At 38.9% G+C, this 24,385-nt stretch overlaps 1 protein-coding gene and 1 non-coding gene across 2 annotated transcripts in view; both read left to right on the plus strand.

Moving 5' to 3' along the window:
- Positions 1-255: 255 nt before the first annotated feature.
- FRMPD2 (FERM and PDZ domain containing 2) overlaps positions 256-24,385 on the plus strand; it is a 44,367-nt gene continuing 20,237 nt past the window's right edge. The window contains exons 1-6 of the mRNA XM_054382691.1: positions 256-358; positions 7,411-7,536; positions 9,895-10,073; positions 13,497-13,562; positions 14,748-14,933; positions 24,310-24,381. Of these exons, the coding sequence (XP_054238666.1) occupies positions 256-358; positions 7,411-7,536; positions 9,895-10,073; positions 13,497-13,562; positions 14,748-14,933; positions 24,310-24,381 (732 nt within the window). The remainder of the gene's footprint in view (positions 359-7,410; positions 7,537-9,894; positions 10,074-13,496; positions 13,563-14,747; positions 14,934-24,309; positions 24,382-24,385) is intronic.
- TRNAQ-CUG (transfer RNA glutamine (anticodon CUG)) lies at positions 10,414-10,485 on the plus strand. Its single transcript has one exon. It is a non-coding gene; the product is annotated as a tRNA-Gln (tRNA).

Here is a 24,385-nt window from a genome sequence, read left to right on the forward strand (position 1 = left end):
CAAACACAAGGCATGTCTCCAGTGATAATAACCTGGGACTAAAGACTCTCAATTGAGAAACTAGTTTCCTAATTTCTTCTCTATTGCTCTCTAAAGTGTTGTTAAGGTGAGTCCCTGCATTACAGTTTGCAGTTTCTAAAGTCAAAGCAGCCTTACTCTGTGGAAGGTTTGGCATATGCTTTGTAAACACTACTGATTTAGAAAGTTTCAGATGGAAATTCCAGAGGAATACAATAATGGTAATTTACTGTTTCCATGTTAAGTGAATTACTAATGATAGCAAATGGCATCATCCTAAATGAAGTGGTGAAAGAAGGCACTTTCTTTGATGATAGAGCCAGTCAGTATCAGAATCAAGGTCAGAAGCTTTGGATCTCTCTCTGCTGCAAACAAAGGTATAACTGTGGGACTTTCAGGACTCAAAAGCTAGCTGTAGAGCACCTGTTAACATATTAAGAATAGGCAAACAACCGTAGCATTGGCTACAGTAGGATTAGCTGCTTGACAAACTATGAATAGACATGGGGAAGCCTGGACTGTATAGACTAGCTCTCCATCTTCATTTGGGACTTCATTTTTCTTTGGCACCTTAAGAAACTAGCGTAAAGCCTGCTTAGGTTCTTTTGCCCGAGTTGTGGTGCTTACCTTTTAACCTCAGCATTTGACTCTTCATTCCCAGGGCCTGTGTCTGGAACAAGGTTGCCTCAATGCAGAGAATTATATACTACCTAAAAATGGACATAAATAACAAATAAAGAGAAATCAGAATCACATACTACTATGATGCTTCAATCCTTGAAGAAACAGAATGTAGATAATGTATTAAATGCATTAGATTAATTTCTAGGCCTTAAGTCTGTTGTGCTGTCTTGTAAAATGAGCTTTTAATAAAAAGTTCATGGAAAAAAAATAATAAAAGAAAGACAGCAGCTCTCTGTTAAGATCTGTTCAATGGGGTCCATGGGGATTTGATGTCAGCCAGGGTGGAGGTGATCAGGCACACTGAGCTTAGCAAGAACAAACGTAACACCACTTTCTTTTGGATGCAGTTACCCAGTGAGATGTTTTGATACATTTCTACTGAAAGAATATCTATATGCAAACTGACTGCACATAGTAATTGTACCTCTGAACTTCACAGGTAGATTCACTTTGAAGTATAGAGGAAATCAGAACTTTGCCCTCTAACTGTGGTTTCTTTTGGCATCAATAACATTTGTTTCTTTGAGGAACAATGTCCATCTTCTAACACCTTAGATCATGAAATTCCTGACAGGGAAGCACATAAACACACTGTTCAGGTATCATATTTCAACTCTCAGACTTTTTAAAGACTTTTTAAAGACACAAGAACTTTATGACTTCCTAACAATGAAATTCTGCTATCTTCAGCAATGAGATTTTATCCCCCTTGAGTGCTGAATACTTTGCAATAGTCTGGTTAATTCTCCTATTGATTAAAGTTCATGTTTCTAGAAAGGAAATAAATGAAAGAAATTTACGTTAGAGGGTGAAAACATATAACAAAGGCTGTATCATTACAGCTATAATTTCCATGGTGTAAGCTTTCTAAGTCATGCTTTAGCCACAAGGCAACTCCCTTATTGACTTGTCAGTGTTTACAGATTTGGTTCCACCTGCCTACTTTGTTTAAACATACTTTTTTAACATCATTTTAAGTGTTTATTCAAGTTATAAACTGGTAAATTTCTACTTCATGTTTCAGAGAGTTGAGTTTCAGAGACAGTGAGAAAGATGCTAGCTGCATCTGTTCCTTCTTCACCTGTGGCTAGAGGAAGTGTTCTGCCTTCATCATGTCATGTCAATGTACTGTTAGGTTTGGAACAGATCATTCATAAATTCTGTAAATTTGCTTTGGAATTATCACTGATGATTGAAAAACTATAGCTCAATCCAAATGTTAATATTTGCCCTATTTTTAATCACCTCTATCTTTTTTATTCCAAGTTTGATTCATTGCACAGCAAATCCTGAGATAGGTTCCAAAAACTTCTTAGCATATTTGCGATACCTGATAATAATAAAGCATTTGTCTTTCCCTTGGTTAGATATTGATTGTAGTTTAATTTGCTTTTAGCCTTCAATGCATTTTCAGTTCCTTTTGATGAAGTTTCTGAATTCATGTGTCATAAAAATGTAAAGATACAAACTCATCACCGGGCTACTCTGAAACATAAGGTGCTCCAAAGCCACATTTTACTGTAATTTATTAATCTTTGAAGGGTGGAACCACAGAGATAGGATAGACAGGCTAATTTATTTAGGTCAAAGTCCTCACCTGGGTGTGTTCAGAAATTACATTACTGATATATTAATTAACTCATTGTACCGTACCTCGAATCAGTAAAAGAAAGCTGACTGAAAATGCATTTTGCAAGCTGCTTTTTGTTCTAAAAGATCTCTAAGAATTAGTAAGTCTGTCTTCCTAATCTGTTTGATATGGACCCTTTTTCAGCCCTGAAAATCAGTCTGTTAGCCCTCCAGCACCCTAGGAAAATGTCACTTTAAGTTCCCATCTTTCCTGGCATTTGATCAGCTTAGATCCAAAAGCAGACTGCTTAACGTCTTGCAGAACAGAACCTGAGATCCTCTGGCTAACTTCTTTTTTTCCAAAAAGGTTTTTCTTCCCCACTTCACTGTGCCCCCACTGATACAAGTTTTGCCTTTGGCTATACTGAAGCAGGATTTGGTGCCCTTGAGCTTAGACATTTATTTACAGGAGGTGCTTTTAGATTATCAGGCAGGACCTGAGGCCTACAGGGGACTAGACAGATAAGGAATTGGACTATAACAGCTGAACGATGCTGTATCTAGAGAAAATTTGTTAAAGACCATCATTTTATAGACTAGACTCTGGTTTTATTGGTGTGTCCTTCAATGCAGTACTAGAACAATTTCTCATCTCTAAAGCTGCCTAAAGGAGGTTCTGATTCTTCCACGCGGTGTAGCAGTTAAATGAAGCAAGATCAGTATTAGCCAACTTCATGTATGTTCATGTTCAATGTGTTTACACCAGGTTACATGTGCTGTTATGAGTAGACACTTTTTTCTGATATGGAGGTGGAAATGAAAGAGGTTATACACCAAGCCCCCTCTCACTTGCCTGTCAGCACAAGCCTACATTCAGTCTCTTAGTGAGGGTAGTGGCAGAGGTCAGCAATCTCTCAGATCTGTCAGAGGGCCTACTTATGTAGTCTCTGTCTGGCCCACTCATGTCAAAACCAATTAGTCACCTCTAGAGGAGGGGCTATGGTGGGCATTTAAGTCCAAACCATAAATAGTCAATGTACCTTTCTCAGACAACAACTGCTTACAAAATCAACATGTATTTACAGCCATCAGGAATTTAAAATTTATTATAGAGTAATGAAGCAGAACTGTATGTTTCATCAGAAGAAAGGCAAGACCTCTGCAAGAATAGCTTCCAGACAGTAAAAACCGAAAGGCTTTCCTGGTTTGACAGAAGCCTTTCCAGTTCACAAAATGCTTCCATCTTACCAGGGTTAATCCTTTGGTGCTGTTGTGCATATAGGCAAACTATTTTCCAAAAAAATTACATTTCCAGTTGTTTTTCAGAAGGCCCAAATGGGGCAAATCTGCTAATGCTTCATACCGTTAGAAGTAGATCAGGAATAAATATTGATTCCAGATTTCCAAAACCTAAGCATGATTTCTCTTTTCTCGTGATCTTATTCACTGGTGTATCCTATGATCTCCCTTTCCATATGCTTTTTCACCATCAGCCAGTTAATGGATTGCAACTTTCATGCTATAGAATCTGATTCTACAGCTGAACCAACTCCCCAGTGAGGTTCCTCTGACAGGCTTGCGTGAAAGGGGCTGTCATTTAGTTATGAATTCAGATGCCCTGCTCCTCTTGAGGATGTTTAATTCACATGACTGTGTTTGATGAGGAAAGGTCAGTTGCCTTACAAAAGCAGCAGTGTTTAGCTCTTCTGTTGTCTTTAAACAGTCAACAAAGCAGCAAAAGTCAAAATGGAGATTGAAAGTCAAAGTGCTCCCTTACATTTTAATCAAAAAAATTGTCAAGTCTAATAATGCCAAATAGTACATAAAGTGGCCCTGGTATATTAAATTACTAATGTTATTAAGTGTTACATTCAGACACAAAGTTGTAGTTCATTATCTTTTATAACCAATCCAATTTATTTCATTGACTCTAGATATCAGTGACTGTAGGGACAAAAGCTTGCATGTATCATAAAGCAAAATGTACCAAAATAGAATAAAATTTGGAATGAAACATGATAAATAGGTGGATGTTTGGGGCAAAATTATGTGTGAGCCTCACTTCATTGTCCCTTTATGTCTATACAAGAATAGTAGCTTAAATTCTTCCAAGGGAAAATCTGTTTACTTAAGCAGTCCACATAATGAACAGATTTGTTGCAAAGATTAGAATAGGAAGGACGTTTTAGGCTAATTTGCCTTTTTGCATGGCACTGTCTTCTTCCATAGAAGTCAGCTGAAGATTTTTCTTTTACCTCAGAGCACAAACTGGGCACTGAAAGCCCTTCCTACTTTTTCCAGGCAAAAATATGTTAACCTCTGTATCCTGGCTAAACTCCAAAGTAGGTGATTACATTCTGCTTCTCGAATTTTTCCCTGCAGGTTCGACTAGATCTAGCATAATTTTCTGATGTGTAGTATTACTGCAAACTATCAAGGCCCCTTCTTGCAAGGTTATTGTTAATTTTTTCCTCCGTGCCTCCTAATTTGTCTACTTTGTTTTGTCAGTTGTAGCTTGTTTGAAGGTCAGAATTGTTTGGTTCTGGGTTACAGCTTTTATTAAGTCGAGGGACCATGATTATGTGCAGTGCTGCAATGATGATACCTTTATATCACTTTTACGGTCATATCAGATCATATACATAGCAGAGCCCGGCTATAAAAGGAAATTAATTGTACTTTTTCCTCCAAGCACTCACACATTATTTTTCTTGTCAAATATCACATCATGCTGGGCTTAAAAACCAAAAGTCAACAATACAACCCAAAATGACAAGACATATAGAGGGTGTTTAAAAATCAGTTGCCAATTTTCTTGTTAAATTACACATCGCTTAACTCTACATTGCATTAAAGAAATAATTCATTACATCTTAAAGAGATTTTTCTCTTTGTGGCCATACAATATAATAATATTGTATACTAGCTGTATTGCTAGCAGGATTCATGTAATTCATACTTAGTATTAATCTGAGACATTACTTTTACTCTTAGAATAAACATTCACTTCAAAAGTTAAGCAGCTGAGGTGTAACTGGTGATTTCACTTTGGCCCTATAAAGCTGTGATGCCTGCACACTATGTAGTTGCTCACTGAGTAACTTTAGCTAGAACTCTCAGCACTGAAATCACTTGATATAAGCACTTCTATCGAAAATAGAGGATGCAGTGCTCCTCCCCCCAGCACAAGCTCAAGTGAAACCACACGAAGTACAGTCCAGTGGATCACCCATACAGAGAATCCACACAGATTCTAGCTCTGGGCACATGAATTGATTGCTTAGGCCCAGTACCACAGGGTTAAGTGAAATGCTACCACAGTAATTTATTATTAAGAGAAATGCTGATGGCTTAGATTAAGAAGATTTGTCTGTCTGTTCTAATTAAAGTCAGGTTCTTAAGAAGCTTTACTACCCTTTGAAGCTACAGAGACCAAAATTAGGATGCTGGCTCTGTTTAAAATGTCACTAGGTTGGTTTGGAATTCTGTAGTGATTGCAGCAAGGGATCATTCTTCCAATGTTGTGATTCCTTATTTGTAAGCTTGTGAGCCAAACAAGCCCCCACGAATCAAAGTCTGGGTAGTCTGTTAATCAGCAATAGGTTGGTCCTGCAGAATATGTAATGCTCTTGCAGTGACTCCTTGAAACTGCATAAGTGGGAAGCTGGCAAAGAAATCACCTGTAAGACACAGTACATTCTGTTGCAGACATGGTAAATTCTATTTCAGAGAGCAAATGCTAGCAGTACATGGGCTGTGTACAGAGGGTGAAGAAATGGTTAGGGGGAAAAGATCTGTTTTCAGACATTGTTTTACAGCAGCATTTATAATCCTGTACATGAAAATAGCATCCTTTATATGGTCCTGCTCTACATGGGGGTTGGACTTGAAGATCTCCAGAGGTCCCTTCCAACCCCTAACATCCTGTGATCCTAGGCTCCAGTGTCTGCCCTTGTGGTCTACAGACAATGTCAAAACCTCAATCATTTCCAACTTTTCTTCTGTTTACACAGCATATGATGAACCCATGGAGCTCACTGTTGCAGGATAGTAGCAGCAAAAGCATAAATTAAGTTCAAAGATGTATAGCTTATTTTAAGCTTGGAATCAGTTTTCCTTACAGATGTGTAGACCTAGAACAGCTCTGCCTGGATTAGCAAATTACAGAAATTTAAAACTGGTTAATATTTGGTAATAATTAATTTGGCAATACTTAATTTGGCAATATTTAATTTGATAAAATATTCCAAGGAAAAGAGGTCTTGATCACAATTCAGTATCTAGTTGGCTGAGATTAGAAAAATACTTTTCAAATAGGTAAGACATAAAATTATGATTGACTACAGGATGCCGTTCTCAAAATGATCTGATGCTGCACCACAGCTGAGGCAAAACAGAAAGTGTGTAGGCCAACATTCATCCGCAGTACACCAGGTCTTATGTACCTGTCAGATAGGACAGTGTGCTGGAAGCTACTAAATTGATATTCAGCAGCTCACAGAGGGAATCATCTTTTCATTTGGTGTAGGGAAACAAAACAAGTTTATATGCATATTGATATGGATGAACTGCAAGCTCTGAGTCTCAGGTATCTAAACCAAGAATATTTCTCATCAATGAATTCAGTAAGAGTCTCATAGCTTTTACTGATCAATCTGCTAAACAATGATTTACGCTCAGTTGCTCTTTTGGATTGTATTTATAACCTTTCATGCCACAGAACATCCCTCACTTTGCCATTCTTTTCCTCATAGATTAACTCCCTCATGTTTTTATAGACAAGTGCATCCAATTAAGCACTTCCCTACCATTCAAATAACCACTCCCAAACCGAGAACAGCACTATAGTAATGGAGGACCTCCTGGGAGAAAGCTAGTGCCCCACAGGATCTTGTGATCGGTTTCAAATCATGAGTAAAAGTATTCAAAAAGATTACAGGAAGTCACTTAGTTAAGTCCCTTTTGTTTACTCTTACTCAGATTAAGACTGGGATAAATGATACCTACTTTTTCTGAACAAAGAAGTGGAATAATTAAGAAAATATTTCTTATTGTGAGAGTGCATTGTAATCAGTATGGCTTGCTTTGAGCAATTCAGTCTACTTTAGTGTGTTCAAAATCTGATTTCTCTTACAGCAGGCATGAGCAGTTCCTGTGTGACACTGGCCGAGGTCCTATGGGCAAGAGGAAGCCCTTTGGAGGAAGAAGAAATATGGGCACTCTTGTACTTGGCCACAGTGCATCTTTTGGAGGACCTTCACAAAGGTGAGGTGGAAAGTATCTTCTTATAGGACTGCTGGAAATTCATTTTTGAGTTATTTTAGCTTTTTTGAGTTTGTTGGGGATGGGGGAAGGGTGTTGAGATAAAAAGCAATAATAGCAATAATAGCATATTGCTAATAAAAATGAGAAATATTGCAGTGCTGTTGGGATTATATGTGCATTTCTCTGCCTATGTAAGAGTTCTTCACACAGTTGAGGGTTTTTTGGTTTGTTTTTTCTTTTTTTCCTAATTACACATCAGATATTAATTCATCAAAGTACAATTATACATGGTGGAACAAGACAGAAGAGTTCTTCCTGAAATCTGAGTAACACAAGCACAGAAAGTACAATGCCAGCTAGGATCATGTCCTTCGTGTACTGATAAAGGAGGACAGGCAAATCCACATGGCTCCTTACTCAGCTAGTAAGAGAATGTGACTTATAATGGCTAGGCAAGTCATCATGATGAGTGCTTACCAAGCAGGCCAGCTGTACAAGACAGCACAGCTGAGCAACTTGTCATGTTTTCAGAGCTGTTTATGACAATGGATATTCCTTTTAAGGGGAGAATGGATGAGATGAGCATGTGGATCAAAATACTAAACACAAGTGAAGTGCAACTTCTGCTATAGGTGGAGCGGTGAACTTTTATAGCCAACTATTTTTTAATGGACTGGAACAGTATAAAAGGTTTCCTATAGCATCAGCTTGCTATTCTCTGGTGTAACAAGAGAACAGAACAACCCAGACAAGACAGGTATGAGGAAAGTACAAAGGAGTTACCTATCTGTATAGATACTGCTCAGGTCCATCCCAGCTAATTGACTCTGTGCCAGGCACTAAACTGACACTACGCTCTCCTGATCTCTTGTTTGTTTGTTTAAAAGCAACACCAACCAACCAAAAAACACCAGAAAAAAAAAAAGAAAAGAAAAGACTTGTTGGATATCTATTGACGCTACTGCAGCTGGTTGGAGGGCAGTGAAGGTGAACTGCCTCTGCACCGCGTCATTCCAGTTTACTCAACCCTATCTCTGGCTCCACATCTCTTAATTACAGCTATATTGCTTCTGGAAACAGCCTTTTCTCAGGGCTAGTTCTGCTGTGTTTTTGCTGCACTGTGCTTGATGTAATAAATCATGCTAGGCCTGGTGGTGTCAGTACCACTTGCTATGGCATTATTTCCTGTATTTCCTGTATGTTTGGGCACTGACTGGGTAGGCAGGTATGCTGATTTGTTGGCTGGCCAACATGGCAGAAAGCCAGGGAATCTTCATCGAGGTTAAAGTACAAGCTGTCTTTCTTTTTATAAAACAGAAAAATTTCCCATCATGTGCTAGTTGTATTGCATACAATGCTACAGCAAATAAAGAAGGAGCTAAATAGAAGGTTAGCTAATTAATTTAAGGGCTTTAATTTTCTAAAGAAGTAAATGCAATGACTGTTGCAAATACCAGCTGTGCTGGTTTGGGGCCAGACAGATGCTCTCTTGCCCCGAAAGGGACAAAAGAATGAGACTCACACAAACGGATTGGAGAGTGATGGAAAGTTTAAATGGAAAAGCAATTGGTGAACCTACAAAAAAACTACAAACTACAAAGCATAGTGACAAAGAGTATCCCAAAGCGTACAGAACCCCTCACAGAATTCCCAAAGGCTTCCCAATCCTTCCCTTCTTCCCACCTGAGGGTAAACCCAAACCCCCCAGGGCTCTTTCTTCCCCCTCCCGCTGCTAGGCAAGTCTCAGGCTGGCCAGGTCTGAGACTGCCCCCCCTCCATTCTCCTCCTGGCATTAGGCCTAGACAGGCCTAAGAGGCCTTGAGGATACTCCCCCGGCATTACCCGATAAGAGAGGACATCTCCCAGGGGAGCAGAGAGGGAAGAAAGAGAATGACTTTGCAGATGGCCTCATAGGGTGCAGGATTTATGGGTAGAAATACGTCGTTTCCTGTGTCCACCCCTGTGGGTGGGCACCCAGAACACCAGAGGTGTATCTCATGCGGCAGTGGCAGGGGGCACCCAGCCTAAACTGCCACACCAGCGGTCCATAAATCTTGGATCTCTGGGTCCTCTGACTGCATAAACCAGGTGTGTATGAGTTCCCAGCCTAACTCTTAGATGCTTTTTATCATGCTTTTAAAATGAATATTTTAATTAAATCATTTGGATGTCTTCAGTCAAATTCACTTATGCATGCAAGGGTAGAGTGCTTTCAGAACACCCTCATGCTTCCACTCCTGCTTCAGACTACTGGGACTGACCTCTGTGGTTCTCTGCGGTGGTATTTCTTGAGTACACAGCCCTTTATGAGAAGAACACAGTCCATTACTGAGACACCTGCAAATAGATTTTTTTCAGAGAACAGCAAGAGCAAGCTGTTCCCTAAGGAACAGGGAGCACGGTTACAAGGTTGGCAAAGTAGGGGCTATGCCAGCCAGGGCCCTGTTCCACAGTACCGAAATAAGGCAAGCAGGGCAGGTCTGGGGTTGACAGCTGAGAATTCCAGCCCACCACACAAGTTTGTGGTGATAAGGCAGGTAAGCTGAGTCAAAATCAGGTCTGGTGTGGGCAGCCAGGGTCAGACAGCCTAAAGATCACCAGGCAAGTCCACAGGGACAAGGCAAATCAGATCATGCTGGGAAGTCAGTTTGTGGGTCAGGATCAATGAAGTACACAGTCAGGCAAAGTATGTCTGTGGCTGAGCTGGAGACAGGCACTCCTACACCGTGTCTCAGGCAGAGGGGCAGAGTCTCATCAAGCTTGGGACTGTGGGCAAAGCATGAAGGTAGGTCGGTCCCAAATGAGGGTGGTCAGGTCCATTATTGCCTGTTAGTGTCCTCATGACCCTGCCAGACTTAGGAATATATGCATCCAGGAGGTCCCATGGTGTAATGGTGAGCACTCTGGACTCTGAATCCAGCGATCTGAGTTCGAATCTCAGTGGGACCTCAACCTTGGGTTTGGAGACCAGGATTTTTGAGGAACAGCTGAGGGAACTGGGACTGTTTAGTCTGGAGAAGAGAAGCCTGAGGGGAGACCATGTGGCTTTCTACAACTACCTAAAGTGAGGTGGGGATTGGTGTCTTCTCCCTAGTATCAAGTGATAGAATGAGAGGAAATGGCCTCAAATTGTACCAGTTGAGGTTTAGTTTGCTTTAGAAAAAAGAATTCTTTACTGAAAGAGTGGTCAGGCATTGGAAAAAGTTGCCTAGGGAGGTGGTGCAGTCACCATCCCTGGAGGTATTCAAAAAACGTGTAGACATGGCACTTTAGAACATGTTTTAATGGCCATGGTCAATGGTTAGACTTATCTTAGAATTTTTTTCCAACTGAAACAATCCTCTGATCCTATGAGTTATTGTGTCGGTGTGAGCTGAAATTCCCCCCCCCCACCAACAATAACCAGGCTAGCTCAGTCTGGAAGCAAATGAAAAGCTGTCTTTACAAGCAAAGTCTAAAATCTACAATGAAATGCAATGAATATGTACCAATATACAAAATTCACAACACTCACAAATATATACAATCAACAGAAAAGCACAACCGATCTCCCTTTGCTTCCCCCCAAGGGGACCCTCCCAAAGGGGCCTCTCTCTCTCCCAGGAGCTTCCCCCCAGACCCCCCTGGACAGAGAAGCAGAGTTAGTTAAGCAGAAAGTTGTTAACTTAGCTGCCAAGGTCAGTATGTGTTATCTTCAGCCAGAAGAGAAGAAGAAACAGCAGCCAGACAGCCCAGCAACTGCCCCCACTGCCGAACGCAGAATGTGCAGAGTGCCTACTTTGTTTTGGGTAATAGTTCTTAAACATTTCTATCTATCCAATGGAAGCGTTTAGAACAATCAGTATTTTGCTTTCTTACACCCAATAGTAACTTATTTACATTCTTTCACTTTCTCTCTTCTGAACTTTGCAAGGAAAAATTAAAAAGACAGTTTCAAACCATCACAGTTATCCTTCAAAAACATTTTTTCTTTTTTGACTTAGAGACATGCAGACAGACAGATTGTGAATAATGCTAAAATGTCATGGCTGTTAACGTTATTCTAAATTTTAGTTTGGATAGTTTTCATAGTTAAATTTTAGTTACCAAAAAAAAAAAAATCCCAAAGTTCAGGTTAGTTGGAAATGGCATTTCCAGTTAAGAAAAAACTTAGCAATTTATAGAACTAGGTCTTGGGAAGTTTGTTTCTACTGCTACCTCAGCTTCTGTTGATTGACATGCTGTAGTCATCAAAGCTGGGCTCTGCATCTGTTTCTTCATCTGTACAATGGAAATAAAAGGATACTGACACTGGCTTTCTGGTGAAGTAAATTGGCTTTGCTAGACACAATGCACTGAAAGATAGGTAACTGAAATGCAGAGCTCACTGACTAGAAGCAGCAAACAGAACAAAAAAAAAAAAGTCACCACAGAGACTTGTACCATGGTAATGCAACATAATGGAACGTAACTTAAAGTCTTTTGCAATGCCAGATTAAACGCACTTATGCTGTACTGAAAGGAATGTTCTACTTTCCCAATACTTTCTGGTGCTTTGCCTAAAAAGATATATCAAAATTGTCAGTTTTCTGCACATAGGAGGTAATACTGCCTTTCCTTATGCTTCAGAAATCCATTGAAATCAATATATTGTTTATATGTGTGAAATGAATTGAGAGAGAAGTCTTAAAACCGTCACTGAATTCCAGCTGACAAAATCAGCCAGGCATAAATGAATATTCCACTGACTTCTGTGTACCTCTCCAGGAAACTTTGCTGATGGGTTTCACTATGCAGCTGAGACACCAGCAATCTGATATTTTAAGTGCAGTGAATTCAACACTAAGACCTCCATTATGTTCTTCAACATTTTTCAGACCCTGCCCTCAGTGTGATTTGTCCGTGGTCAGTGCTACTGTCTGCAGAAGGAAATTTGTCCCTCCAAAACAATGCACCTCAAACAGAAGCTGTCCCGTTCAGTGCTCCAGAATTGCTGCACAGGCAAAGTAAAAACCATCACACTGGATTAACAAAGGTGAGGTATATTACAATACAAATCTTGATAGTACCTCATGAAGACAAGTTTGTGGGATTGTAATGCAGCATAGCAAGTATCTACCATCAAAAAACCACTTCTAATAACACTACAGTTTCAAAGATTTGCATTTATCTTGTAGCTCGCCATTTGATTAGCAAGTATGTCAGCATCAGAATCAACTTTGAACATCAATTCTCACATTCTGCAGAAATGTGTTATTTGTAAAAGCCCACAGCAAGGAACAATATTTCTATTAACATGATGTCTAATCAGATATGGCAACTGTAGTCCCAGAAACATGTTGGACTGCTGTATTGATACTATCAGAGAGTGGAAGCACTCCCAGGAAGTCAGAAATAAGTTCAGCTTCGTTAATAATTTGCTTTCCTTATCCCTGTCAAACAAGTCTCTCTTGTAAGATAGAACACTCAGGTACCTAAAAGTTTTAAATACCACTAGAACCACACCAGTGCATAGTTCCTCAGGCAGAGCACAGTAGTTGCAGACTCCCACATAAGAGAGCACTCAGATGCATCCAGAAACATGTGGCTTTCAAATAAATGGCCCTTAGTCTAGAAATTATCTTCCTGGACTTGATTGCTAGTCAGACCCACAGGTAGAGGAGAGCTTTAATTACCAGTGAGAGAACTTCAAAACTAAGAATGGAGTTTGAATTTCTTTTCCTACTCATGGAATCACTGGGGAGAGGGCAGCCTCACTCATTTCCTCATTTGAACAATATTTATTGTATGGCATCTAGTCCATAAGCCTAGAGTCACTATTGTACTTTTACATCTTTTCCCTCTAGTCCAGTTCTTTAGAAAATTCTGTTTGACTTCTGCCTTTTTGTGATCAAAGACACAAAGATAGTCTCTCTAGTATGAGGTTTCTGTGTATTTACTGGATTTAATTTTTTACAGGGTTTCTTTTTCTGTTTTGACAGATGTTGGTGTATTCCTTAGGAATGACTCTCTATTGGTCAGCAGACTACCAGGTTCCTCCAAACCAGGCCAGTGATATAAAGATTTTTGTTTTCTTTTATTCTGCCTTATATTGGTAGGTTCAAAGGCTGAGATGCATGATCTGAAGTCACAGTAAAAAGGGCTTTGTATTTTGGATCATTAGAAAGAATTGGAAAGCTGTGTCAAGGTCCAGACGTCACCAAAAATACCAGTTCATCCAAATCAGGATAGAGTTAGGCCACATCTTATCTTTCCTCTTTCATTTCCTTCACCCTCCTCCCTCCCCCCTCTTTTTCTCAGAACCCAGACTTGTTCCAAATAAGATGAACTGCATTTTACTTTTAAGAGTGAAGATTATTTATTCCAAGACTGTAATAAGGAATATGATGCCCAGGGAAGCAGATGAGTCACCATCCCTGAATGTATTTAAAAGACCTGTAGAGGTGACACTTACAGATATGGTTTAGTGGTGGGTTTGGCAGGTTCATGGTGGGCTCACTGATCTTAAAGGTCTTTTCCATCCTGAATGGTTCTTTGTTTCTAAGATAGGAAGGGCTAAATGATAAACATCATGTAGTCATGACTGTGGTGCTGTGCACATATGCACTTTTTCAAAGAATGAGATGCTGAAATAAAACTAAATAACTCTCCTTATTTCTGAGCAAATTCTACCAGCATCTCTGCTAGTTGAAATTTTTGCATTTCTTGCTTACCTAGAACACTTTCAAAGATTTGTAGCACATGTTTTGCTTAATTTCTATGCAGATGCCTTTGTATGTTTTTGACTTAGAGAACATAAACTTTTTGCACATTTATGGGTATACATGGTGTAAGAAAAGAGGTGCTATAAGCTAAAGGACTCTTAAATTTAAGTATCTGGTCTCTATGGCAACACTTTTGGCTAGTGTAACTCCTTGCCTTTTTGAAGCTAATGCTGCCACATGTCTTACTTGCTTGTATCTTTAAGAGTCACAGTTTAATTAGCAAAGTTCAGGAGCAGACTGAGCCATTGTCTGTCACCAAGCAGCCCCTATATAGGCTATCCTGGATCCCAGTAGAGGCTCCATTTAGTCCTGTTATGCTGCCTGTCTGGAATTTTCCCAAAGTCTAAAAGAATTCAGTGCCCATTTCTCACCTATGGTGAAAGACTTCCAGAAACTCCTGGTCCCAGTTTACACAGAATTTCAGACCACTGGGAGATGTCATTTAACAGTACCTTCATTTTGACTCAGTCCCTCCAGCTGAGTGACCAACTACACATGCTCTTGCTGACACTATGTGAAGATCTGCCACATAAAAGACTTTCTCCTGAATCAATCCTGGAAGCCTGTGAGGCACACCAGAAGGAATCTGCTTCCTTACCTGCAAGTATCTACATAAAGAAAATGGTCCAGTTTGCTGTGGGAAATGTCAGTGAGGTAGGTACTACTCTCATACATTAATCATCTCCTTTTCTTTGGTGAGAGAGGTGAGCAGCAGTACGAGATAGAGGGGACCAGTTACCTGAAATGAGTGCTTCTGTGAATTAAGGAAGTGAGATTTAGTTCTAGATGTCTAAGCAGAAGAATTGAGTGGGCATGTGTACAAGGACACGAGACAATGAAGCCATCATTAACCACTCTTGCACTCCTGGGAAAGGATGCAAATCCAGCTATTGCATTGGCAATACCTTAATTTCTTTGATTTATACCAAAGTAATAACCTTTGCATAGACTTTGTATTGGCCAAAGGAATAGACTTTGCACAAGAGAAGATTTTCCCCAGATTTTTCACCCTGCTTTCAGATTTTCTTCGTGAAATGCAAAGAAAACACAATTACATCACATTGAGAATTTCAATGTCCTTGAGGAATAGAATGTTTAGCCTGATCACATGAAGTCTTTAAGTAAGCATCTGAGTCGTTTTCAACATTTGAACACTTTCTGATGACAAGCTGAATGAAACTGGAAGAAAACACGCTGCTTTTTTTTCTCTTTCCTCTTTGCAACCAGTATTCATTACCATTCTAAGATGACCTTTGGCCTGGGACTATCTAGTGTTCTATTTCCTACTGTAACAGAGGGTATCCCCTCTTGAACACATAGAGCATGAGAGCAGGAAGTCATGAAAATTCAGTCCTGCTCTGTGCCAATCTGAGAAGATGAAGTTGCTTACACCAAGCAAATCAGCAGCCTCTGACAAGCAGAGGACAAGGATCGCTTCAGTATAAGAGTCTGAAGTCCATGTATCATATGACACTAACTTGCAGTACTACTGTCTTCTAGGTAGAGTGGGTAGTCAATGAAGACAGCACAGCCTCTCATCTTAACAGAAGTCATGTAATAAGGAAAAGACTGCATGAGAAAATATCTGACACCTCACCATTTTCTTCCCAGATGAATTTTCATCAAGGTAAGGAAAGACTTATAATGTGAATTATCTTATAAGGATGCACCAAGTCTTTTCTGAGTCTCTCTCAAGCTAGGTGAATAGTTTAATTTCATGCTGTAGTGATTACATGTAGTGTGGAATTGGATGTTTATTGCTTTACATATAAATGACTTCATAATGCAAAGACTCTGAGGCAAGTCAGCAAGGTTTCTGTTCCTTATTTCCTCAGAGGACAGTAGTCTGAGAGCTGCAAAACAATGATAATAAATCAGCTTGCACAGATTCGACTCTTAAGGCACTTTGGATGAAACTTGTTCATATAAAAAGCCACCAACTTTCAAAATTGCTTTTGTATTTTGTATACTCCATTCTATTTTCAAAGGTAGAATGGGATTCTGTGGCAATTTCCCATTGGCATTAAGGAATATATGTTCATCCATCCTATTTGATTACTCAAAGATTTGTGTTTTCTTTTTGATTTTAGTTCTGATTTTGAATTCAAAATACATTTTATAAATTCACACATGGATTGCTGGAGTGGTTTCAAGGCACAAGGCCAAATCCTGCTCACTATATAAATAACCCAGCATATACAATTCACACATTTCATTTGACTGAGATTAAGATTTTATTATCCTTCAGAGTAATTCTGTAACTGTAACTAAATGTAGACCTCAAGTTTATATAATTCCTTTTTTGGGTTCACTTCAACAGAAATCTCTGATTTGGAAGGCAGGGGAAGGGTGGCCCAAGATACGCAGGCTTTCTTTGGGTATGATCAATAGCAGGCGTTTGAACAACATAATCTCTATTCAGCAAAGCACATATATGTTAACTTCAACTAGAATTTTAAGTATCTGTGGAATATTTCTATTAGGTATTATTGGTCACAAGAAAAAGAGATACTTTTCAAGGCAGCATTCCATTCCTTTTTTTTTTTTTTTTTGTAACAGTAATTATCACCTTCAGACACTCTGGAAAAGGACAAGAGACAATGCAAGCAAAGTTAAGTTAGGGGAGACAGAAATATGTGCTTCTTAATGACTCTAATGACTTAGGATAACCCCTTAATGGAATTTCTGCAGCTGACTCTGGTAGTGGATTGTGTCTGGGCACTGTCCATCCTCTACACAGAGAATACTTTGTAGCTGAAGGTTTTGGGCCTCAGAATAGAAGGAAGGAGAAATGTGCAGGTCATCTGTACTTTAAAACCTTTCAGTTAAACATGTAGAATAGAAATAATTTATTAGATTTATTTTATTTGCAATGGTGGAGAAGAACTATTTTGGATTAGAATAAGATTATGAAAATAATAGAATGCAGTTACCAAGCTTTCCTTGGTCCTTAAGAAATTAAAGTCAGGGTTAGAAGACAGATAGATACAGATGATAGAAAAATTAGTCAGGCCAAATGCTATTTATGTTATCATGCAGATAAAATGATTTGTAATTAAAGTATGTGATTCATCATATTTCCTTTCCATTTCCAGACAAAGAGTCCAGATTAATGAATTATAGTCAGTCAACAGAAGATTACAGACAACTCTCTGCAGACTACAGCGATTCTAATAGTATTTCTGAAAGCACATCTTTAATACTGTCTAACCGAGGACACAGGAGAGGTAAGATTTTCCTGAAAGATTGTTTATGAATTATGAGGCTACTCATGTATGGTCAGGTGATAGGTACTCTCATGTACTTGTGGCTGTGTAACTAGGGATGTATATTTGTGCTAAACTGCAGGGAAGAGAGGTGGCTTTATACCGGATTCTTTTTCACTTGTGTCCTACTGTAAAGCCATGTATTCCCTGCTTACCATGCAGTGCCATCACCACTTTTTTGCTTTATGTCCCCTTTGCCAAGTGAAGCTGTTCAGCAGATCACCAGCATCTCCTACAGAAACGAGCTCACCATGCCAGCTCCACATTCTCAGACTCCGCCCCATTTCTGTTCTCCATTCCACAGTAATTCACCTTCCCATCTACTTCTCCTGAGCTTCCAGACCCAGAGGTGGAAGTTGAATTCTTTATTTCAGAAGTTACTTCCTCCCTCTTTGAGCTTCCATGAGAAATTACATACTAGGTCCTCCTGAGGCATGGATTCAAATATGCTCTGTAAGCACGTGTGTGTTTTATTTTTTAATCCCAGAAATGTTTTCCTTAAGGTGTAACCTTGACATCCACTACATCAGTTACAATGCAACAAAGCATGCACATCAACATGTTAGTTCACTGATGTCATAACTGACAGAAAAGTGCTGAGTAGTCCTTGTTTTTTCTCACTGATGAGCATTAACCTGAGTTTATGATACCTGGTTGATGATTGTCATGAAATTCATAGGAACATATTACCCACACTCTTCCAAATTTGAAAGGATTAATGTTTACTAGTTGAAAATAAAAGGCATAGAACATGATGTCAAGGGACTAATTTCCCTAGGAAAGATGGCAAAGAATCTGGGTGCCTACTGCATTCTCACAGGTCTGGCAGAGAGAAAGTGAATGAGAAAAAGAAACAAACATGCAATTGCATCTCAGCCCCAAACTCTTAGCCCTAACACTGAGGAAGGTGAGATTACTCATACAACTGCTCTTGATATTCTCATCCTGAAAAGCACCTTTCTAAAGCTCCAGAATTGCAATCAATATAAGCAGCAATAAAAACCTGAAATTGCATCTGCTCCCCATGTGACACATACATGTCAGTCACATACACAGTGGCACAACAGCGAAGGTTAAACTCAGGAGCCTGTTTTTTAAGTTCTTTAAAAAAAAAATTGGTCATTGTACTCTGGATTTAGACAAATTCTTAAAAATACAGAGGAAAACACAGAATGTGAGAGCTTGTTTGCTGCAGACATTCTTTCCTGAGATAATAATGTATCTGAAAAAGAAATGTTACTATCTGGTAGAGCACCATTATCAAGGAAGATCAATGTGTTGTATTAAGATCATTTAACATCTAATAAATTAAACAGTCATCCATAGGATCAACTTCTTTGAGAGCCACATGTTTCTTAAACATCAGGAATGTGTTGCTTATGATCAAAGTATGGTGGTCTGGGCACTGAAGCTAGCCACCTTGTCCCACTGCCATAACATCTGAGGCATAAAAATAAAGAGGAATTTTATGTGCTTGTCGAAGTATATTTATACAATTATGTGAAACCTATAAATTTTGTTAGGCTTTCTCATTAAAAAGCATGGAGTTTCAGACACAGGATTTAATCTTAACTTTTTAACTAGCCCTGAGTATTTAGCTTATCTCAAATATCTCATTTTGTCACTGCCATCTGCAGCCTGAAAAAGAAAACATGTTTATGCGTATTTTAGCAATGTGACTGTAGATTTTCTAGTTTTTGAAATTGCAGTTGGTGGTTGGTACACTAAAATTCAATGTTATATTTTGGTGTTGGAATTCAGAGTGAGGTTTCAGGGAGTAGTTCATAGATATTGTACACAGAGAAAAAGCTGTCTTTAATGATTGTTGCCTCCATATAGTTTTCTAGCCTCTACCATTCTATCTATGTAATAGTATGATATCCAATTCTTCAAATAAGATCAATTAAAGTATCTAAGTGAAGAAAAATTCAACATTTTTATATTCCTTTCCATTTCCTTCCCTAAAGGTTCTAAAATATCTCTTCTGCTAGAAGAAATGTTCATGGAATTGATGCCTGCATAACTTTCTCCAGTTCAGTCTCTAAATTTAAGCCTTCATGTATTTGGGCAAAGCAATGTCTATGATGTCTGTAGCAGCGGATATGACTGAAGGCAAAAAAATGATACGAATCTTATTTGCTAATGATGCATAAACCATTCTATATTCTTACCATATTTTTACAATGTTAAAAACATTCACAATATATTTAATGCAGCAAATACTGAGTGGAATATTTGCAAACAGTTTTCATTTCAGTGATTTTATATCCTACTCTGATTAAACCAGAGAAGTTTCATGGCTTCCCCACCACTAATATTTTATGACTGGAATAAAAGAGTAAAGAACTAGTAGCAATTTCTGAAGAGCACAATCTGTTTCAGAAATTAGCCCCATACATATGGAAATAACAGCCACTGCACCTTCCAACTATTTCCCAAATTATATGCATAGGAAGGGTTATCAGGAGGAAGCAACAATAATTAGAGAACTGGGAATACTACTGGTGTAGTATTATGAATCTTATGGAACAGCCATTTTTCATGCCTAGCAAGGACACATGGAGTACTAAAACAAGGAATTTCCTCCTTGTTTTAGTAGTCCCAAGATCTGACATTGAGTGCTGCTACAATTGCTTGAAGTGTGACATTACCTTCATTCTTTCAGGTAAAGTTCCACAGACACACAGATCGTGGGACCCCACCCTTAGTGGGTCAAGGACACAAAGTAGCTACAAGCTCTTCATAAACAGGTAAACAAAACTCATATTCCTACAGGGTGGCAGCTGGTTTATTGTCAAGTGAAGCAGGTGACTAGTGTGGTAACATCATTATCAGAAAATGCCTGGGTCACCATCTGAATCTGCTTTGATAGTAGATGCTGTTTAAGTGGAATTAAAGTACACTTAGGCTATGTTTGGCTTCCAGTGAATCAGTCCAGCTGTTCTAGTGAAATGAAGTTGGACCCTGAACAATCCATACAAAAGTAGGCACATTGCTTTCCACCTTTACTTTTTATCAATGTGCCATGCTGGATGTCACTGGCCTCCTGAAACGGCCGCTTTGAGCACGACTCCGTCTCAATCGGGTAGGTAAGCAGCAATAACTGAAACAACTGGAAAGCAGCTTCACAGAGAGCATGGAAAGGTAAAACTTGTTCAGAAGCTATAAACAGTCCTTGCTTTTACTGTCAAGACATTTTGCAGAGTCTGTATTTGCCTACATTCAGAGTTTGGATCTGGTCTTGCCTTGCTGTCACCTCAACAGAGGCCTGATATGTTCTACAGTCATTATGACAGAACATGGATATGATCCATCATTTTCAGTGAATTTTTGCATTTACATCTCAGTTCTTAAACTGATTTGTCTCACTTATGCCAGCCGTATCCAGCCCTGCACCACCGCTTTACTGAAGAGTTATAGGTAACTCAGGGATACAAACACTAAAGACCTCTGTCGGTCATGAGGATTAGCCTCATTTCAGCCATGACATATATAGCAGCCCTGCGGATATAGACAAGGAAAGCTGAGAATTGTACAACTGTACCATTGTACAACATTCCAAAAACCAGAGAAACCACTGCTGCCAAACAAGAGTTTTCTAGACTGGAAGTTAGCATAGTGCAGTTGTAATGGCTGATTATGGATGAAGAGGTGTAAGGACTGCTTCTAGGCACCATAAAGACCAGAAACCCATAGTTAAGCACCATGTAAATCCCTGCTGACATCCCATTTGAATTGAGTTCTTGACCCAGTTAAGCAGGAGTTTCTTCTTTTAACCATGACATGAGTAATTCAGGCATACAGGAAATGACCCATTTAGATCAACTCCCAATTAAATGTATCCCAAGTAAACAGTTTGAACTTCCTGATAAATCAGTCACAATAACCTGAACAGTGTGAGACACCCGAGTAAACCTCTATGCAGTAAGAAAGAACTGCAAGCAAGCTGCAGGATAGTGGCAGCTTTTGTCAAGAAAGCAGTCTCTCTCTAACTACAGACACATACATATATAAATGTGTATGGAGGCATCAATATCTGCATCACATTCCTGGCTGATATCAGTAACAAATGATTTATTTATTGACTATTTTGGAGTAACTGCCATACCTCTGACTAGCAACCTGGGCATTACTTTGATATCCTTCATCTAAAATCAGGCTACCAAGAAAACGTTCCCTCCCTGTGCTGAAAGGCGAACTCTCTTTTCCAAATTTCCAGAAAACTGTTTTCCATAGAACTTCAGGGACTGTAACTCCCACTTTTGATTATAAGCATCTGCAAATGTGTTTCTACAAAGGTCACCATTCTATTGTAAGTACCATGATAACAGTGGAGTTGAAATAATTAGCCCATATACAGGAGGACAACCAAAAAAGATTCTGTGACACTTCGGTATTTGTCAAAAATGTAAACAACAAAAGTCCATCTCAGCACAACTTTTCCTTTTATACCACATAATCATTCTTTCCTCGTTGATAAAGTGTCTATTGCAAGTTTATTCTGAGCATACATGTGCCTGCTTGTGTGGAAAAGACCACTACTTTATAGGTTAAAATGTAGTATAAAGACAGCTTTCTGATTTGAGATTTCAGACACCTTTCTCTAAATTGAAAATTCCCTCAGTTCTCAAAGAGATTAACTTATTCTGTGGAATTAATATTCAAAAATTTAGTTCCCATTCTGGAAGATTCTGAATTATATAACAACATCATGGCTTTCTGAAGCTTATGTGCTTCAGAAAATAAGAAATGAGAAACTACATCCTGTAGAATTACTAGAAAGACAAGGGGCTTTTTTTCTGGGGGGGGGGGGCTTGTGGCTTCACCAGACTTAAACTACTACTGAATTAAAGCAAAGTTTAGATTTATTTACAAAGGCATCAGTAATTATTTTTCTTCTGTAAAGAAAGATTAAAGAACTTATGACTGACATTACCCTGGATTTCATAATATTCAACCAATGTACCTTAAGCTCTTTGTCCTCTAGTCTGTGTTGTTTTGATTTCATGTTACGTATATTGCTCACTGTGACATTTCCCTTAAAGGTCTGTCAGCTCTGTAGAAGAAATCCCAGGTGGAACTCAGAAGAACAGCAGACAAAACCTGCTAAGTTTAGATTCTACCTTCTCTGTGTCTACAAAGGACTATACAGCAGCTGCCACATCACAGAAATGTTTGTTCCACAGGAAGGAAAAGGTGACTAATGAAAAATGTATAAGCTGATTTAGAAATGTAAATAACAGTAAGGAGAAACCTCTCATCCAGTTGTTCTTTACCAGTGACATGCATATTAGCTACTGAGTCATCTTCTTAGATGAGTATTCTGAACTGACAGACTCCAGTTGTGGTAACTCAGACGTGAAGGCAGTGAAGTTCTTGTTTGTAAATACTAAACAAAAACTTGTAATCAAACCCTCTCTGATCTACATGTGTGATGTCTGCAAGCATCAGACACTATATGAACTGTTTTCACCAACCACTTTGGAGCTTCAGAACAGCAAAAACGTTTACAGACACTGAACCCAAACACTTGCTGGTCAATGGTTATCAAAGGACAAAAAGCATAGGCTTGCACTGAGTGTGACAAACCAACAGTTCACCTAAGGGTCTGCTTCCAGTTGCTGGTTTGTTGTAGGATTCTGTTAAATGAGAAGGATAACTTTTCACCAAAAAAACCCAAAACACCAAAAAACAAACAAAAACACAAAAAATCCCCAACCCAATCCAAACAAAAAAACAAACAAACAGACAACAAAAACCACAAACAAACCCAAACCTGAATCACAGACAACTCACAATGGTGCTATCCATGCAGCTTTCTGTTGTGGACATATAAGAGACAGGTTTCAAGTTGGTGATACTCTTCTTCTATTTCCAGTTCACAAACTCAGGACTAACCAGTGAAAGAAATTTGATCAAGAGTTTCAATTTGATACTTTGGAAAATCATGGGTTTTATATATAAATTTAGTTTTAAATTTTGTTAATATGATTTTTGCTGGCATAGTAATAGAGCTCCTCAGAAGGAGTCCAGAAACTGTTACAACAAAATGCTACTCCCTCTTTATATGTGATACAAAATTGCATTACCGACTTGTATTATGAACCAAAGCATAAATTTTTTCCAAAAAATAAAATCCAAATAGGTCAGGGTGCTGTCATGGAGAACAGCTAGAAGGATCTACATTTACCACTTGCAGACATATAGTTATTTCTGTCTGCTTCAAGAATCTGAAAGAAACCCAGCATGTGAAATTCCTGGAGGTGGATGCTCAGCAAGAAAAAAAAGTATATTGTGCTGTTGAAGTTAAAACAAAAGAATACAATGTCTACTAATATCAGACAGCTTTCATTACAGGAAAGAAAGCAGCTCTGCATTTTAGTCTGGTTCCCCATGGAAGCTAGGCTTAGGAAATCACAGTGGTCCATCTATCTATGGATGTGTGTATGTGTACATGTCTGTGACTGTCTTCATAGTAACTTGGGAATCAAATGGGAGAAGGTCTCAGGAGAAATGAAGTTTCTGTAAGTGTCATGAAAATAGGTACTTTGCAATGGAAATGGATTTAGCCCTAATTATCCCTCAGAGCCCATACGAGAGACTCCAAACAGAGAAAATTCTTCAGTCAGCATTTGCAGTTTATTAGGCACTGAAGTCAATTAGCTACAGCATGCAGATCAACAGAAATAGGTTTCACTAGTACTGGTGTTTGGGATCTTCACTACATCACAGAGATATTAAATTTCTAAATTGCCTCCTTACAGTTTTCAGGTCCAGAATTTATTATTTTATCTAGTGAACCACCAGTGACCCTACAGCTACCTGGATCAATTGTGGTAA

Source organism: Indicator indicator, chromosome 7, assembly GCF_027791375.1.
Source record: "Indicator indicator isolate 239-I01 chromosome 7, UM_Iind_1.1, whole genome shotgun sequence".
NCBI classification, from domain to species: Eukaryota; Metazoa; Chordata; class Aves; order Piciformes; family Indicatoridae; genus Indicator; species Indicator indicator.